Consider the following 17,994-nt stretch of genomic DNA (forward strand, 5'->3'; position numbering starts at 1 on the left):
GCGAATCACGCCACAGGATGTCTATTGCGTCTTTGCATTGACTTAGCATGTAAATCACTTGCACTTAACACTTCATTCGTGTCTGGTGTGAACGCACCATAAGCATTTAAACATACAGTGTATAAAAAAAGCATCTTTCAAAAGTAAATATAACAAAATCTCAAAACTTCACAGTACAAAATCTTTGATTTTGGGAACTGACGAAAGGCCAGTCTACAATCAATTATTTTCAATAAATTTCCTCGATGACAATTAAGTAACAAAGTATTGTGTATTGCTCCAAAATCGGGTTAACCCTTACAAAATATGATTTCGTGTTTACCATATTCCCGTGTTTTGGCAAATTATGGCTTTCAGTAGTTTCAAGTAGTGTGTTTGATGGTTAACAGCTTTGAGAAATGAATGCATGGGTAATCATCTCACATCTGAACCTGCTAAAGCTTTCGTGATGCACATTATTTCTGATCATCCAAACACATACTCATACCATTGCTTGAGACAAAAGTGGTAAGAGTCTTTAAACAGACAGAGGAAAGTTTTAAACACACAACCGAGTTTTCAGCAGGTCAAACACAGCAGACGACTCCGAGCCGGATCCACGGCGAAGTCAGCAGCTCCGGTGCAGATCCGGCCCGGAGTCTTTAGCTGTCTGTGCAATTAATGGCTCACTTATTGTTGAAGACGCACTACAAACTATTTTAATGTCCAAAAATTACTTTCTTCTCTATTTTTGTTGTTGTCTTGGCACAGTGTTGTGTTAAGTACAGAGGTAGACCGTGTCTTAACCAGGTAACTATTATATTCAACAATATTATACACAGACAGGGTTCAGTGGATTCACTGGAGTGTCAGTGTTTGAATCAGCAGAGATGATTCTCTTTGAAGCTGACGTGTGTTTGTGCTATTCATGGGAAATCCTTCACTGTCCCATCACATCCCTTATAAAACATCATTTGTGTTTAGTATGAAGTTGACAGAATGATTCCTTTAACAGTCTGTCACTACGAACCACACGCAACAAATGACAAGTCTCAAACTTTCTGCTGTTACGTGGTATCGTTTAGGAATGTTGTCGTTTATCAGATGACTTCAGATTGACGTCCTCGCGGGTGTAATATGATGCCGTTAGCGCTTGCTTTCGGGGTGAGTCCACCGTTACTGTAACGAAAGTTGTTCATGGCCTCAGATATCTGGTAAGAGTTTATAGCAGAGGTTTCCTCCTCTCCTTCTGGAATTCTGTCCGTCTGCATTTCCGTGTCTCTCTCATCAGGTTCCTGTCTGTGAATCTCTCTGCGAGAACCACGATTCCAGCTGTCTGCACCCGTGTCTGCGGCCGGACCGGTGCTCATGGATGGAGGAGAACTGTGGTCCCTGTGAAGACCTGAATCCTGAAACACAATAAATAACAAAATCTCAATTCGAGTTTAAACATCAAGTTTCCTAAAGTGTGTGTCACAAGTTTCATTTCAATCTTTGACTTCATCTTACTCAGTCAATATATTAAATATATCAAGGGTATATATATATATATATTCACAGAATGTTCTTTGCATTATGTGGGATGATTTTATGTAGAAAACATGACTTTAACACAGAGTCATATTTTTCTTAGTCTAACGTCATTTCCTCACTGTTCCTGCAGGGGCCGCTATAGCAGAAATCAGGATAAGCCACACTTTTTAAGCCAAAATTTTAAAGGGGTCATATCATGAAATTTTTTTAAAATGTAAAATAAGTCTTTGGTGTCCTCAGAGTGCATATGTGTGACGTTTTAGCTTAAAATACCCCACAAATAATTTATCATAGCATGTTAAAATTGCCACATTGTAGGTGTGAGCAAAATGTAAATGCAAATGAGCTGATGAAATGCAAACACTGATCACCATAATTGTGGTTTGTTGAAATTGAAACTTAATTGTGCTTTATTTTTTTCTCTTTTTCCCTGCACTAAATGGGAGTGTCGTGGTCAAAAAGTGCAGATTAAAGGGGCGGTATTATTGTAATTAGACTCGATTATTACATAGGTCACAAAACAGGCGAAATCTGAATGGGCTATTTTTTCACAAACTTGCAGAGATTGATTTACCAAAACTAAGTTACTGGGTTGATCTTTTTCACATTTTCTAGGTTGATAGAAGCACTGGGGACCCAATTATAGCACTTAAACATGGAAAAAGTCAGATTTCCTGCTATGATCCCTTTAACACTAGACCAGGAATTTACAAGAGTTAAAAAAGTAAATTGGGTTCATTTTGTTATACTGACTTTAACCAATGACATGTTAGTACAATCGGGCCTCATTTATAAAATGCTTCTTAAAAACCGGATCAAATTTGATCTCACGTTCATTTCTCAAAAGTGCGTACATGCGATTCCTAAAACGAACGGGCGCACAGAAAACGTGCGCATGTAAAATTAAAAACCTTGAAATTGTGCGCAGTTAAATAGTTTCAAATCTCTGCATTTAAATGATGCCTAATTAATTACATACAACAAGCACCTGTCAATGTTCCAATCCTTTACAAGCAGCAAGAAAGACTAATATTTCCAAAAACAATCTGCAAAAGTTGCGTACAACTGCTCAGAAGCTAAGCACTTTTCCACATCAAAGACCGTTTTTATAAATTTGGACTTTAAATTTTGATTTTTGTGTACGCACACTTTATAAATGAGGCACCAGATGTCTAAAGATTCTCACCAGAGATGCATCACTGGACTTCACATAAGACGCGACTCTTCTTTGTCGTTCCTTTATCTCTTCGTCTCTCTCTCTAAGCTTCCTACTGGCTCGTTCCGGCTCGAATGCTGTATAGATCGCAGGACGCCCAAGATAGTCATAGTCACCCTGTCGACTTCTCTGATCACCTATTATAGAGTAATCCTGTGGACAGACAGACAGACAGCGTGAGAAACAGGCTTTACTCTGGTCACACACAAAATACAAAATACGCACACACACTTCACAGTATCTCACCTCCATTGATAAAAGACTTTTCCCCATGCTTCTATTCATGTGAGTGAATGAGTTTTCTTCAGGCTGAAAACAGCACAAAAGTTGATAAATCACTTACATTGACAAGACTAACAGTGAATTGATAAAAAGACTGAGGACCACAGATCTTGTCAGGTCAGGTGACTTGTCAAAACAAACATTTCTCACTCACTAACTGCTGTGTAAAAACACTGTATGAGCACTTAAACAAAGACTGATTTATACTTCTACATCAGAACTACACAGTAGCCTACACATCTTTTCATTTATACTTCTGCATCGTTATTTGGATCGATGTGCAATTACAAATATAGACCACTAGTAGGCAGTGTCCCGGGCGTGGTATATCAAGCCAAAAGGTGAAGAAGCAGCAGCTTGTTTTCTTGTATTTGGCCCAAGTGTTCTAGTGAGCGTGCATGTAGGATAATTCACCGAAAGGTACACCCTTAGCAAGTGTAGAAATGTCAATCAAGGTAGTGGCAACAATTTGCACCAAAACGTATTCGATTATACATATTTTAAAGTTTTTCTTACATGAACACATAAACAATCTGAAATGAAGATTTGCTGAACTTAAAGATTATTATCTACAGTTATCTGAAACTTTCAGAAGCAGAATTCTTTGCATCTGTAAAAAAACTCTTCAGTTTGTGCATGCAGCTTTATTAAAGCTTATTGTTTTTCCAGTAGTCCCTGAATAAACCACACAAATAATTATGTGATAAAAGCAGTTGCAGATGTTTTACAAAATGCATAACAATGTTTGCATCAATGAAATGAGCAACACTTTCCATTTTACTACCAAAATATGTCATATCCATTTAATCACTTAAAATTTAAAGTTTCCTTGACATCTCACAATGTTTGGGCAAAAATCTCACGATTACAGACCTTTAGGGACCCTTGACACGAGTCCACAAGGGTGCACAGGAGTTGTATTTTGGGACAGACTCAAGTTTCACGCCGGAAATAGGAAGAGAAGGTGCCCATCAGTGTAAACTCCTTCCATCTATTGTCTGATTTGTCTGATTGCTCTTCGCAAGGACTTCTGGATAAAGTGTGTGAAGCCTGCAGCAGTGCAACTATGCACTTGTAGGCTAAGCGAGCACGCGCAATTTAAGGCTGATGTTTGAGAAGCTTCGGCAGTCATGCAGGTAAATAGACAGCGCCTTTGTTGCAGCTTGAGCTGTTAGATATCCCATACAGCAAAAAAAGTATTTTGATGGCCAAAAATATGTTTCAAATATATGCGAAATACATTTCATAGAAAGTACAGCTTAATCAAAGATATTTTTGAATTTGAAAATATATTTAGCTTTCACCTTGACATATTAACGTATATTTCAAAATGTATTACAGGGGCAACATTTTTTATAAATATATTTCCTGGCCAAAATAAAAAAAATTTAGTAAAAAATGTAAGTATAACATTTTTAAGTATGTATGAAATATAAAAGTATAAGTATATTTGCAGTTATATATTAAAAATATTTAATTAAAAAAAAAATTAAACCTGTTATGTTTACAGGTTTGTAACACAAACAGTTTTTTTCCAATGCAATGTGAATATAAATGCTTTAAAATATATTTATTTTTAAAATAAATTTCAAAATATACAAAAATGGCCAAAAAATATATCAGTAAAAAATACATTTTTTTAAACATATTTCAAAATATATTTCAGTAAATATATTATTTAACCATTTTTTTGTATATTTTGAAATATATTTAAAATTATGTTTGAAAAAATGTATATTTTTTGCCATATGGGATAGCTCCTTAAGTTGGTCCATCTTTGTTTTTACTGTTGCAAGTGAAAATGCGACACAGATTTTTTTATCACAGTGTTTGCACATAGAATTGACACGTTGTCCCATTTTTGGAGATGTGTGTGCCAGGCTATGGCGTAGGTCTGACGTAGAAGTACAAATCAGCCTTTAAGCACAATGTGTTTACTGTATGTGTGTGTTTTTGATGCTGTACCGGTATCCTGGGATCAGAAGTGATGGAGCCGAGTCGCCTCATAGACGCCTGACGTGAGAGACTGACCATCTGCTCTCTGATGTGAAGGACATGACATTCAGAGTTACGCTGGGTTTTAAAAGATTTGACTTTTGTGAGGAATTACTTTGTATTAAAAATCATAAACTCACGTTTGGACACTGAGGGCTCGCTTCAGATTTCTGTTTTTATGTTTAAGGTGACAGTTGACGTAAATGAGAATGATCACCATAATGACCACCAGACTTCCAGCAGCAGATGCTCCTAAAACGATCAGCATGGTCTCTGAATGCGCCTTGATAAGCTCGATAATTCCTTCTGTATTTTCTAGAAACAAACAAAACACAACAAAGTTATACGATCAGATTTACGCACGCAGAACCGAGAATGTTGAGTAAATAAATATGGGAGGTGAAATGCCAGAGAAATTCCAGCTAACTTGTGAGTCACTGTTAGATTATGATTATGATTTACACGGATACTGAAGAAGTCATTCGGAAGAGATTTAAACAAACATTCAGAGAAAATGATGACAGATCGAAACAAAGACTGAAATGTTTTTCTAAACACTGAAATAATCACTCATTAAAACCTTAAAGATAAAATATGGAAATATAAATGAAATATTCAGTCAGTCAGTGTAATCACAAACTCTTGGATCTTTTTCAATATTCTTTTTATAAAGTTGAACACTTACCTTCAATCTCCACTTTATACTCAGATTTAATACTCCCAACAGTGTTTGCCGTCTGACACACGTAAACGCCTTTATCTGTCATGTTTAGAGGACGACTGAAGATGAGTTTGTCACCCTGAACTAACACACTGTCGGGTAAATGATCTCCTTTCCTAAAGCACAAAGACAGAAGTGAGTTTAGTGGATTTGGCTATATATTTTGGCTATTTTTACAAAAACATTTTAGCTTGTGTTATTTTTACAGTGTATTGACATCAGCATGTTAAGTTTTCTCTTCATGTGTGCATGCCAAACATGTTGTTATGATTGAAACAACAATGCTGTTATAATAAAACATTAAAACTACAGAGATTTGTATTACAGTTTATAATGATATTAGGTTGGATGAAACAGCATGTGATCTCAAACACAACTATAGAGAAGAAGTATTAAAGGTATTTTATCATCTTACATTAATTGATGTATTTTAAGTGCACTAATTTTATTATTTTACAACTGTTATAAAACATTATTTCTGAATGTTCTGTAAAATGTTGCTGTAGAAAACACAATTAACTTATTAGGTTTAGATGTTGATGATTTGTTTCATTTAACCTTGGAGAACCCACAAGGTCAAATTTGGCCGCTGTTAATTGCTGCTACCCAAAATTTTCTTGGGTTCTCCAGGGTTAAAGTCATCATTATGCTGATCAGTGTTTGTTTTAGTTGGACTCCTGACTCTGAGTTTGCTAGTTTATTCTGTGGCTGCTACAACTTATTGTTTAAAGCATATTTGTTATTATAAAAAGCAGCCAATAATGTAATAATCATAGTGGTGTTTAGTATCTGAGGCTTAAGATCATCATCTAGTCAGTCTGTTTATGATGTAATATTGCAGTAGGAGATCCAGCACTCTCATAGCAGTTCATAATTCTGACAGATTTTATGACAATTTGCACATAAAAAGGAACCATTGTGCCATTTAGACACACAAACATCAAGAATCAGAATAACAATCTTAACATTGATGACAGAGAGTAATAGTAAAAAGGTGAATTTATTTACACCGCATTGCATGCTGGGAGTCCTGGATGCGAATTGTAATTTGTTGATACGCAACATGCATTGCAACATGAAGCTTTACATTTCTTTGTCACCCTTGTTGAGATTCATACTCTGATGTTTGTGTGTCTAAATGGTACAATGTTTTTTGTGTCTTCAAATCTATCAGAATAAACTGCTATGAGAGTGCTGGATCTCCTTCTGTATTATCACATTATTCACAGAAAAATATGCTTTTGGCTGATCAAACAGTGAATGCTCTTAAAGGGGACATTTCACAAGACTTTTTAAAGATGTCAAATAAATCTTTGGTGTCTCCAGAGTACATATGTAAAGTTTTAGCTCAAAACATCCCATAGATAATTTATTGTCCTTTACAATGCAAATGAGCTGATCTCTGCACTAAATGGCAGTGCTGTGGTTGGATAGTGAAGATTAAGGGGAGGTTTTATTATAATAGGATCCCCTTCTGACATCACAAGGGGAGCCAGATTTCAAGAAATAACTATTTTTCACATGATTACAGAGAATGGTTTACCAAAACTAAGTTACTGGATTGAACTTTTTCACATTTTTTAGGTTGATACCAGCACTGAGGACCCAATTATAGCAGTTAAACATAGAAATTGATTTTAATGATTTTTATAATATATCCCCTTTAAGACGAATACTGTGATTATTACATTATTGGCATCATTTTACCACAACAAATGTATTTTAAATAATTAGTTGGAGCAGCCACAGGATAAGCTAGCCAGATCAGAGTCAAGAGTCCAACTAAAACAAACACTGATCACCATAATGGTTACTTTAAATGAAACAAAACCAACATCTAATCTTAATAAGTGAAGATTGTTTTCTACAGCAAAACGTTACATAACATTTAGAAATAATGTTTGAAAATAATAAAATGTAACATTCCTCTAACATTCACACAAACAACAAAGGTTCTTAAAACGTTGAAAAACTAGACTAGAATTACATTTAATGGACTTTCTTTAAACAACAAAAAATATACATTTCACCAGGTTTTCAGAAATGTTGAAAATATTGTTTAGGGCAAGTTGTTAATTTATTATTTGCTCAAGTTATAAAATATAGACTTGAACTATTACCCAAAATGTTTTAATTTAAATTAAAGATTTTTTTGATGCAAAACATTTTCTGTGCAGATGAGACAATAAAACCTTAAGAGTTTAAGCTGAATGAACAAATTTAGAAAGTAGTTGTGTCAACTTAAGAAAAAATTAAGATGAAACAGCAGCAACACAAAATACTTTTAACAGTGTAGAGAGATAAAAGGAGACACACACACGCATGCGCACACACACACGCACACTGGGTTCTGATGGTTGTAGCAACACAAATCATCACATTAAAGGTTCTCAGGTTTGTAACTTTAACTCTCTTTGTCTCTGTAATTATCATCTGAGTATCATGTGAACATTACAGACTGTTGTAAAATTCACCTAAAAAACTAAAACAGTATCACCTGAGCATATTTCAGCTTACAGTATACAAACACTAACATACAAATGTGTTAACATTATAAAACATCTGTAATCAGAGACCGCAAAAGATAAACTAAATGTAACTTTTTCCAATCAAATTCTGATTGTATAACTTTGTAAAACTGAAGTCTCATCACTGACAGGGCGATGCACACAACGTTAATAACACACACTAGAGCTATAATATCAGCGTCTTGAATGAAAAGTAAAGGCTGTGTTTCAGTATCAGTTAAACAATGATTACAGGACACAGTTGTTATTTAAGGCTTATGAAGCGTCTGGATACACCGCACCCTCATCACTTAGCATCCTGCTGCTTTACTCTCTTTTCATTTCAGTTTTTTTTCTGAGAAAACCCTCCTGCTGGCTCGATACTCTCGGGTTGCAACGTGACACTGGGCCTTTTATTTTCTCCTGAAAGGAGCGAGTGAATATGTAGCACTGCTGCAGTTCAGAGCTCTTTGTGTTCAAGTTAAATTACAGAAAGAGACAGGGTGCGGATGGATGTAAGGATTAAAAGGATGTGATATTTATGTCACCACTCTTTTCTGTAAACATTCATATAAACTCTCCTGAGACCAACAACAGCAGGTGTGCAGGAGTCTTCTGATAAACAGCTGTAGTGTCTGATGAAAATCTCACACTAAAACTACAAAAACAAATCATAAGATCTGATTGGACAGAGACGGTGTGCACGGACCTTTATCAGACTGCTTAACTGAGCATCAGTCACTCCATTCGGTTGCCAGATTTGTGGTCTAACATATTTTATTTTCAATATTTAGCAGGCTTTTTCTTAAAGGCACAATATGAAGGATTTTCACCACTAGAGGTCAGCCCATTTCCGCCACATAAGAAAAAAAATCATGCTCTGATGAATCATAATTATGACTTTAAAAGTCGAAATTATGACTTTTAAAGTCATAATTATGAGATAAAAAGTATAAATTATGACTTTTAAGGTCGTAATTATGAGATAAAAAGTCGAAATTATGAGATAAAAAGTCGAAATTATAAGACTTTTTATCTCATAATTATGACTTTAAAAGTCATAATTTCGACTTTTAAAGTCATAATTATGAGATAAAAAAGTCGAAATTATGAGATTAAAAATCGAAATTATGACTTTAAAAGTCATAATTATGAGATAAAAATTCGAAATTATGACTTTAAAAGTCATAATTATGAGATAAAAAGTCATAATTATAACTTTTTATCTCATAATTTTGACTTTTTATCATCTCATAATTATGACTTTTAATCTCATAATTATGACTTTTAAAGTCATAATTTCGACTTTTTATCTCATAATTATGACTTTTTTCTCATAATTATGACTTTAAAAGTCGAAATTATGACTTTTAAGGTCATAATTATGATTTATCAGAGCATGATTTTTTTCTTATGTGGCGGAAATGGGCTTCCATAATTACACAATAACAAAGGCGAAGTTTAATGACGTTATAAAGGACAGTTGAACGATGGGATAAAACGTGTGGAATTCTCTTATCATGTACATGAATTAGATAATGAATTAATGTTTTATTACCTGTACGTTTAATTACATTATTTTATACCATCATAATGAATAAGCTGCAAGGCACAACAACTGCATGTTAGATGCTGTACAACGCATTCGTGTTGCCAACGTTTCGACAACCGGAAATTGATGATAGCGCAGATGTTAAGCGTGACAATTACAAGGTAGACAAGGGACAAGACATTATTTAATACTAACATTTCCAGCTCATTCTCATGAATTGCGTATAAATAGCAGGCAGTGTGAAAAGTTGTGCAATACATACGCCAAAAAACAAATACATAAAATGACACAAAAAGATGCACCGTATTAAGTGAACAGGAAGGACTAGCATATCATATGCACGCAAAATTGGAATGTGGCTTATATGTAGGCCTATTGCACGACTTTTCACGCTGCGTGCTATTTATACACATTTCATGAGAATGGATTGAAAATTTCTCTGGATTTACAAATCCTTGGGAACTTTTGGGATAATGTAAGTACACAACTCTATGAAATATATATTACACTGTGCAAGTGATTTGGGATATTTTATTACAAAAATCTTACTTCTTGTGGCTTAACTGACACTTGGGTGGACAGAAACATGATGTTTTCTGTTTGCAGAAATGTTATTGTTTAAAGAAGCACTTGCCAGATTTCCAACCCAGCAAGTAATTCGCATTAAAAAGACGTCAAAAGCTGTCCAGATTTAGTCCAGACGTCTATAGGCTAAATTCGGGCAGTCAGTGAAAATTTAAACTAAAAAATAAATGAAAGCCAACATATGTCATCACTGTTGACTTTGCCTACATCTCACATGTTATTTTGGCCAAAACAAAACCAAATTTAAGTTTATTTTGGCTAGAAGTGAATCGCTCATAGCCAGACGCGTCGGGTCTATAGTTGGGTGATTCTCACGAAACCATTGAAACACCACAGCACTAATGATTTTAGCTTTAAAATGTGTAATATAGTAACATTAAAAAGCATCACAATTAACACAATACTGTGTTCTACCTTGCACAATGTGTGATTTCAACATAAGAATTTATAATTGTAAATTTTATCTCATTTTCTGCTGAAATTCTCATTACCGCAATGTGTCCGGCTGTGTTTGAACATACGTTATGTTGTAATTTAATCAAATTAACACAAAAATATTATGAAAAAAAAATAAATGGATGTTTTGCTAGACTACTTTAGATGACAGAAAAAATATTTACTGAATATTCATGTATAATAATAATGAAGAAAAATTAGGAAAATGATGTGTCCATGCCTGATGTTCTCATCCTCCGCAACACTTTTTGAGAACAGTTTAAGCACACATACAGAATTTTAATAAAGTTTGATTTTGAGTGACCAAGCACATGGACCAGTTACTTCAAGATGGCTACCAGGTAAGATCATTTTTTTACACTTAATTTGAAATATTGTCTTGTCAGAATGCTTACACGACATTTTGATTATCATTACCGCAACAGATGCTTATTAAATGTTAATTTAATTAATAGAAGCATAATACTTTGATTTTAAATGCATGTGCAGAATCTCCAAATTATGTTCTTTCAGGTTTGTCATGTCATTTTGAAAATATGTCAGTGTTGATGTTTTCTGACTGTTGCGGTAATGAGATTTTTTAGGACTAATTTTTTAAATTATGTTACAAAAAGTGTTAAATGATAAGTAAAAGTTTTTAAATTAATGTTCCCATTTACTCCAGACTTTGTTTTTCAATGTCTGGTGGGAAAAAAGTACATTTAAGCAATTTTTACATTTTCATGCTTGACATTTTTAAAACCAAGTTTTCGTGAGAATCACCCAGTTATGGTGAAATGACAGCTATGGATTTCAGAGTAATTAGCCAACATCAAAGGGGTTTAAAGGGGAAAACTGTGATTTGTTGTTTTAAATGTCACCCAGATGTTCTCTGGGTCAGAAAAAAGAGGCAATGTGAACCCTTAGTGGTGTGTATAGGCTTTGTGATTAATTATTTGAAGAGCTTTTAAGGGTGTTGGCTTTAAGCTGAATATTAAACCCAATGTCAAACCTGCTCCAGGTGATGTTGTGAGGCGGTGGGTTTCCTTTAACTGCACATCGGAGTTCTGCTCCTGTTTTGCCAAACCTCCAGGAACCAAAGGCATGGATCTCTGCATCTGGTGGATCTACAACAGAAAACCCAAAATGACATCAACAAGAGTGTGAATAAAAGGCAATAAACCAGTTTCCATGTGAACTTACATTGTACAATCAGGTTGTTTTGGAGTCTCCGGGGTTTGTCTAAAGCCGGATGCCACACCAGACAGTCCAGGCGATGGCCATTCATGCTGCGAACCGGATTAAGGGAGAATTCTGAAGTCACGAGGCCGTTATCGCCAGTTCGATTCTGAGACTGTCCGGTAATGTCCGTGTCCCAGGAGAGACGTGGAGGTGGATAACCAACGGAACGACAGGAAGCAGCCATGCGAGACGATTGGCCTTCCTGCAAGATCACCGGCTCCAGCGTGGAGATGGGTAAAACTGTGGGAGTTAAATTTTAGTATCTTTTATCAAGTCAAAGGGTGGATCTCATTTAGAGGTATTGTAATGTAAATGATAGATTAATATGTAATTTAGTCAGTTTAAAGGATTACTCCACTTTCATAAAATTTTTTTTTTAAATAACTCCATTTATATAGTGCTTTCATAGACCAGTGGCCATCCATAGTGCTTTACATATTGCTTCACATTTACTCATACATTCATCCACTGTTGTACACGGGTTAGGTGTTTTGCTCAAGGACACCTTGACACTTGGTCAGGTGGAGCCAGGGATTGAACCACCGACCTTCTGATTTGTAGACATCCTACATGAACCACAGAACCACTGCCACCCCACTATTTACTCACATGCATGTCATCCAAGATGTTTATGTCTTTCTTTGTTCAGTCAAGAATTTTTTTTATTTTAAAATTAAGTTCAGGATTTTTCTCCATATAGTGGACTTTATTGAACCTCTACAGTTAACAGTTTTAATGCAGCTTCAAAAGGACTCTAAACCATCCCAACTGAAACATAAGGGTCTTATCTAGCAAAACCATCCTCATTTTAACCAAAAAACAAATAAATAATATGTACATTATAACAAACAACTTCTCATCTTGCACTAGTCGCGTGATGCACCAGCGTGACCTTACGTATTACGTTATCACGCCAAAGGGTCATGCATGATGTATGTGAAACTACCACCCCAGTGTTTAGAAGTGTGGAGAAAGAGGACCATTAAATTGATGTTGTATGAGGAATGATACCAAATAATGTCTTTGTGTCAGTTTATTGTTTAAAATGGACTGCATGTGTGCATTTCACATATGTAACGCCTGACCTTTCAACCTTTCGTAATACATAAGGTCACACTGGTGCATCACATGGCTAGTACTTTTTTTTAATGGGGGGGGGGGGTAAATGAGGATGGTTAACCCTAGAAACGTTAAGAATCTACATTTGGGATCGTTTAGCGTCCTTAAAAGCTGCATTAAAACTGTAAACTGTTGAGGTCTACTAAAGTCCACTATATGGAGAAAAATCCTGAAATGTTTTCCTTCTCGACTGAAGAAAGAAAGACAAGAACAACTTGAAATACATGGGGGTGAATAAATTATCAGGATTTTTTATGAAAGTGGAGTAATCCTTTAACAAGCAAAATCATGTTGAGTTCATAAAGCACAGCAATTTTAAGAGATGAATTGTGATCTTACTCCAGACTGTGACATCAATTTGTCTTTCGAAGTTTCCTGATGGGAATGTGGTGATGTGACAGGTGTATGTAGCCTGATCGACTTTCTTTGTGTCCAGAATCAAAAGTGTTGAGTCAACTGTTGGCTTATGACTCTCAAACTGAACACGGTTCAGAAAATCAGGTGACGCTGAAATAAACAAACAAACATACAGCTTCAGGAAGAAGATCTTTACAAGACAGAGCGCCGGTTCCCAGCAAGCAATAGGCTTCAATTCACCGTCTAGGTTATGAGTGAGCAACTTCTAGCCAAAATAAATTGGAATTTGTTTTTTGCCAATTCATCATGTAAGCAAAGTCAACAGTGATTACAAGATGTTTGCTTTCATTTATTGATTTATAGCATTTCATTTATTGGCTATGGTTAGCAGCTAATCATTTTTCACTGACAGGCCAAAGTTTGCCTTGTTTTATGCTGCGTGCACACGTCCAGCGACTAGTAATGATGGAGCGATGCAACCTCGTTCATTTCAATGGAAGCTTGGCGACTTCCGACAACACGAGAGACAGTGACATTTGACGACAGGAAGTGGTCATGTCCAGCTAAACGACAAAGTTGAGAACAACCTTATGCAAATGACAAGCGACTTTTGGGAGCGACTACCAATGAGAGTGTGGCAGGTCGTTAGGAGGCGTTCCTAATTCTGGTTCCTAGAAACAACTACAAACAAATGAGTAACCGTCCTCTCAGTAAATGATTTAAGAAGAATGGAGTGAACTTCACTGCTTCACTCTCATTGATTGTCGCACCCAACCGTTGAACTGTTCTCAACCTTGTCCTGTAGCTGGACACTCACACTTCCGGTCGCCAAAGGTTTCTGTCTCGTGTGTTGCCGGAAATCAGCAAGCTTCTATTAAAATGACAGAGATGCATTGCTCCGGCGTTACTAGTCACTGGCGGTGTGCACTCATCTTTAGCCTAGACGTCTGGGCTGTGTAAGGACGACTATTAGATGTTGCTGAATTGTTTCTGGCATCTAGTATCTATGATTTTCAGGTCTTATACCTTTAGACTTTAGCACATTTCTCATAATTTTTAAAAAATTATCACACAGTTAGTTTGAAGCACAAGTGACACAGGACGAGTTACTCAATGACGTTCATGGCCGTAGCCATGGTTTGAAAATTACTGAGGTCCAGGGTGGGGTGTTAAGAGTTAACAAATGCTATCCCAGGTGAAAAAACTGCACATTAATAAAATACACTTTTTAAGTACACTTAGTAAATGTACTATTTTCGTGCACTCATTTTGTGGCTTATATATCACATTAAAATTAAAATTAAGTTAAGAACATCTAAGTGTTATTTTGAGACATCATTAATTTATAATAAAAATCTAGTTGGTACTGGTATTCTTACTTTTTCAGGTAAACTGAAGTACTGCTCAAGTAGAACTTTACTTTTAATATGTATATTTGTAGCATAACTTTACATAACTTACAAATGTTTTACACTTTGGGTACACACTCTCTGTTTTGGGTGATGGACTGTTTTTCGATAGTGTTGTTGATACTGTTGATACTCTTACAGACACAATTATGATGATTACTGCTTTTATCATACCGAATGTAGTATCAGCAATAACCTGCTCGCGCTGCATGATGCGTCTTATTTGATAACTTTCAGTTTTCATGTTGCCAGATATTAGTACGAAAAAAAGCAAAAATAATTGGCCTAAAGTTCGTCCAAACCTTGTATTTCAGAAATAAAGAGAAATCGTTAATACTAACCTACACCTAACAATCACTTTATAGATAATGTCAAAGTGTCACATTAGTTGCTAAAACACATCGTCTAAAGATGATTTTTAACAATGGGATCTGGCAACACTGCAAATTCTGTACCCGCGCCATCGCAGCTTAAGCCAATCTTCGTCATTTTACACTAAACTATACAGTAAACTGTCCAAACTTAATTATATATGCAGATTCGTTTTGAAAAACTAATTAGTCATTCAGAGAACTTCAAATTTTATTTTTTTAATATGAAAAAATTACCGAGGTCCGGACCTTGGTAACCTCATAGCTGGCTACGGCCATGATGACGTTGTGTGCATAAAATACATAAAGTATCAACTAATAAATATGTTAAAAACAGAAAGAAAAGTATTTAATGTTGTGTTTATTTTGTGTAATTATCAGCTTCTTCTTTGACCAAACAGCAACAGCACAACATTTGATCTTCTGTGCGTTCACACGTAAACAGCATTGTTGTAATATCACACTTCCAGGACCGTAATGCTATTAGACTCCACTGAAAGTGATCAAATCTCTTATCATTTTATCACGAGACACGAGAACATCAAAGGATTATGTTATCAGTAACTTCATGGTTTAGACTCTGGTCTACCTATATACAATCTGCAGGTTACACTAAAACACGACTGCCTTCCTGTGTTATCTGTAATTTGTTAATTCATGAGAAGTCGTAAGTGGTTATGAGCGTGTTGTGTGTAGATGCTTTCTTGATGGAAAGAATGGAGGACGTGTGGCCACTTTTTAGCTGGTCAGATTGTGAGAACAGCTCACCCTCACTCTTAAACTTCTTAAACCAGCTAAAAAAGTGGCCAAAACCCCTCTAAAACCAGCCAGCTACACCACACAGCAAAATCCCTAGAGTTCAATGAATACTGCTGGGTGTATATGTTGTTCCAATCTTACAGTGTGTTTAAAGTAACACTGAAGTTCAACTAAAACAAACACTGATCACCACAATGGTGACTTTAAGGAGTGGTTTCCTTTACAGGGATTAGGTTAAACCAGGACTAGGACTGCATTTACAGGCGAAACAAAGGGCACTGATGTATTTTAAGATATGTCAGTGAAAGTTGTTTTCAGTTTGGACAGCTAGGACTAGTCTAATCCCTGTCCAGGAAGCCGCCTCCTTATGGAACATCCAACATCTAAACCAAAGTTAAGAAAATAACTCTACAAGTAAGATGTAAAATGCAATTTTAGTTTTCAAACAGACATGTGATGAAGAGGATAAAGTTACAGACTGTAGCTTTAACTTTGCTTCAGTGTTACTTTTAACACTCTGTAAGATTGGGACAATATATACACCTACCAGCTAAAACAGGCCAACCAGTTTAGGACAACATAAATCCTTCTTGCCATTTTTAATGTTTGAGACCTGCCCATCTGACGAACTCTGAGGTTATAAAAATTATTTCCAAACATCCCAGAAACGCTATCAGAGGGCATTCATGTGCAACTTTTACCTACTAAATTCGTATTTACGATAATTTCAAGAGCATGTGAAGGTAGCATTTGTACATTTAAAAATATGATGTAAATGTTGACACTGTTTGTAAGGGGTTAATTGCTATGAAAACAATTAACCTTGAAAAGTTCTTTGTTTGGCTTCAAAAAGAAACACAAAAGGTCGTTTGTGATAGAAACAATGCCAATGGAGAACCCAAAATGGACTGAAGAGACACACACACACACACACACACACCTTCGGGTCCCTCAGTGAAATGTCCAATAATGATCTGCTCTCTTTCACCTCCAGGTTTTTGTCTGTACCAGGTCACCTGCACCACACTCTCGTCCTCTTGTGCGGCAAACCGGCACGGCAGACGGGTCTGTGTGCCGATAAATGACCGCAGGACCAGTGAAGAAGGAGGTTCGATAAACTCACCATCTACACACACTGAAAACACACACAGAGACAACAGATCTGTAACACTGACTGTGTTCACTGTGAGAGTCGAGGACAACCAGAGTCAATGTTTGTGAGACTTAAGTTAATATTAAACAGACATATCACAAGTGTTTGTTCGTGCTCTACAAACACAACACATTCAGAAAATGAGGAGGATCGTTCTCATGTTCTCCGAAACACAAATGTGCTCTACATCACAATGAATGACTCATTCTGATTGACAGCGAGAGGAAACAATGCTACTTACAAATAATAACATGCAACTAATAAATAGATTCATGGAGAAAACACTTCCTGTATGTTTTGTTGTTGACATCAAAGGTCACATGCCAATCGAACGCTGTGCTATTTTGACGCAAATGCATTCAATATTCTCATTCAATATTTGGCCGAGGGTTGAGCCATTTGTAAAAAAAGATTAATTGCCCTTCTGTTGTTTAGGCAGTTCAAAAAAATGTGACCCGTGCTGGAAAAATGAGTCAGAATGCTCTCTGTCTAATTTTGAGCTACAGGTACAAGAAAGTATAAATGTCGATTTTGTTCAAAATTGAGGTTTTTGATTAAAATAAGTACATTAAGCCCTCATCTAATGATCTCAATGCTCTAAATAGTTATTAAACATCTAAAATGATATTTATTTGTATGTTTTCTGAGAGGTGTACCATCCTAAATGCTTAGAGGCGGATTCCCGGACAGGGATTAGACTAGTAGTCCTAGACTAAAATAAATGTAGAGCTGTCCAAAACTCATATCTTAAAATACATCAGTGCCCTTTGTTTTACCTC

General features: G+C 35.8%; 1 protein-coding gene across 1 annotated transcript in view; it reads right to left on the reverse strand.

Moving 5' to 3' along the window:
- Positions 1 to 682: 682 nt before the first annotated feature.
- LOC129443251 (nectin-4) overlaps positions 683 to 17,994 on the reverse strand; it is a 19,817-nt gene continuing 2,505 nt past the window's right edge. The window contains exons 2-11 of the mRNA XM_073864443.1: positions 17,003 to 17,197; positions 13,506 to 13,673; positions 12,009 to 12,287; positions 11,818 to 11,932; positions 5,691 to 5,842; positions 5,146 to 5,320; positions 4,976 to 5,051; positions 2,975 to 3,037; positions 2,699 to 2,881; positions 683 to 1,388 (exon numbers count right to left, since the gene is read on the reverse strand). Of these exons, the coding sequence (XP_073720544.1) occupies positions 1,080 to 1,388; positions 2,699 to 2,881; positions 2,975 to 3,037; positions 4,976 to 5,051; positions 5,146 to 5,320; positions 5,691 to 5,842; positions 11,818 to 11,932; positions 12,009 to 12,287; positions 13,506 to 13,673; positions 17,003 to 17,197 (1,715 nt within the window). The 3' untranslated portion in view covers positions 683 to 1,079. The remainder of the gene's footprint in view (positions 1,389 to 2,698; positions 2,882 to 2,974; positions 3,038 to 4,975; positions 5,052 to 5,145; positions 5,321 to 5,690; positions 5,843 to 11,817; positions 11,933 to 12,008; positions 12,288 to 13,505; positions 13,674 to 17,002; positions 17,198 to 17,994) is intronic.

Source organism: Misgurnus anguillicaudatus, unplaced genomic scaffold (genome assembly GCF_027580225.2).
Source record: "Misgurnus anguillicaudatus unplaced genomic scaffold, ASM2758022v2 HiC_scaffold_26, whole genome shotgun sequence".
Classification (NCBI taxonomy): domain Eukaryota; kingdom Metazoa; phylum Chordata; class Actinopteri; order Cypriniformes; family Cobitidae; genus Misgurnus; species Misgurnus anguillicaudatus.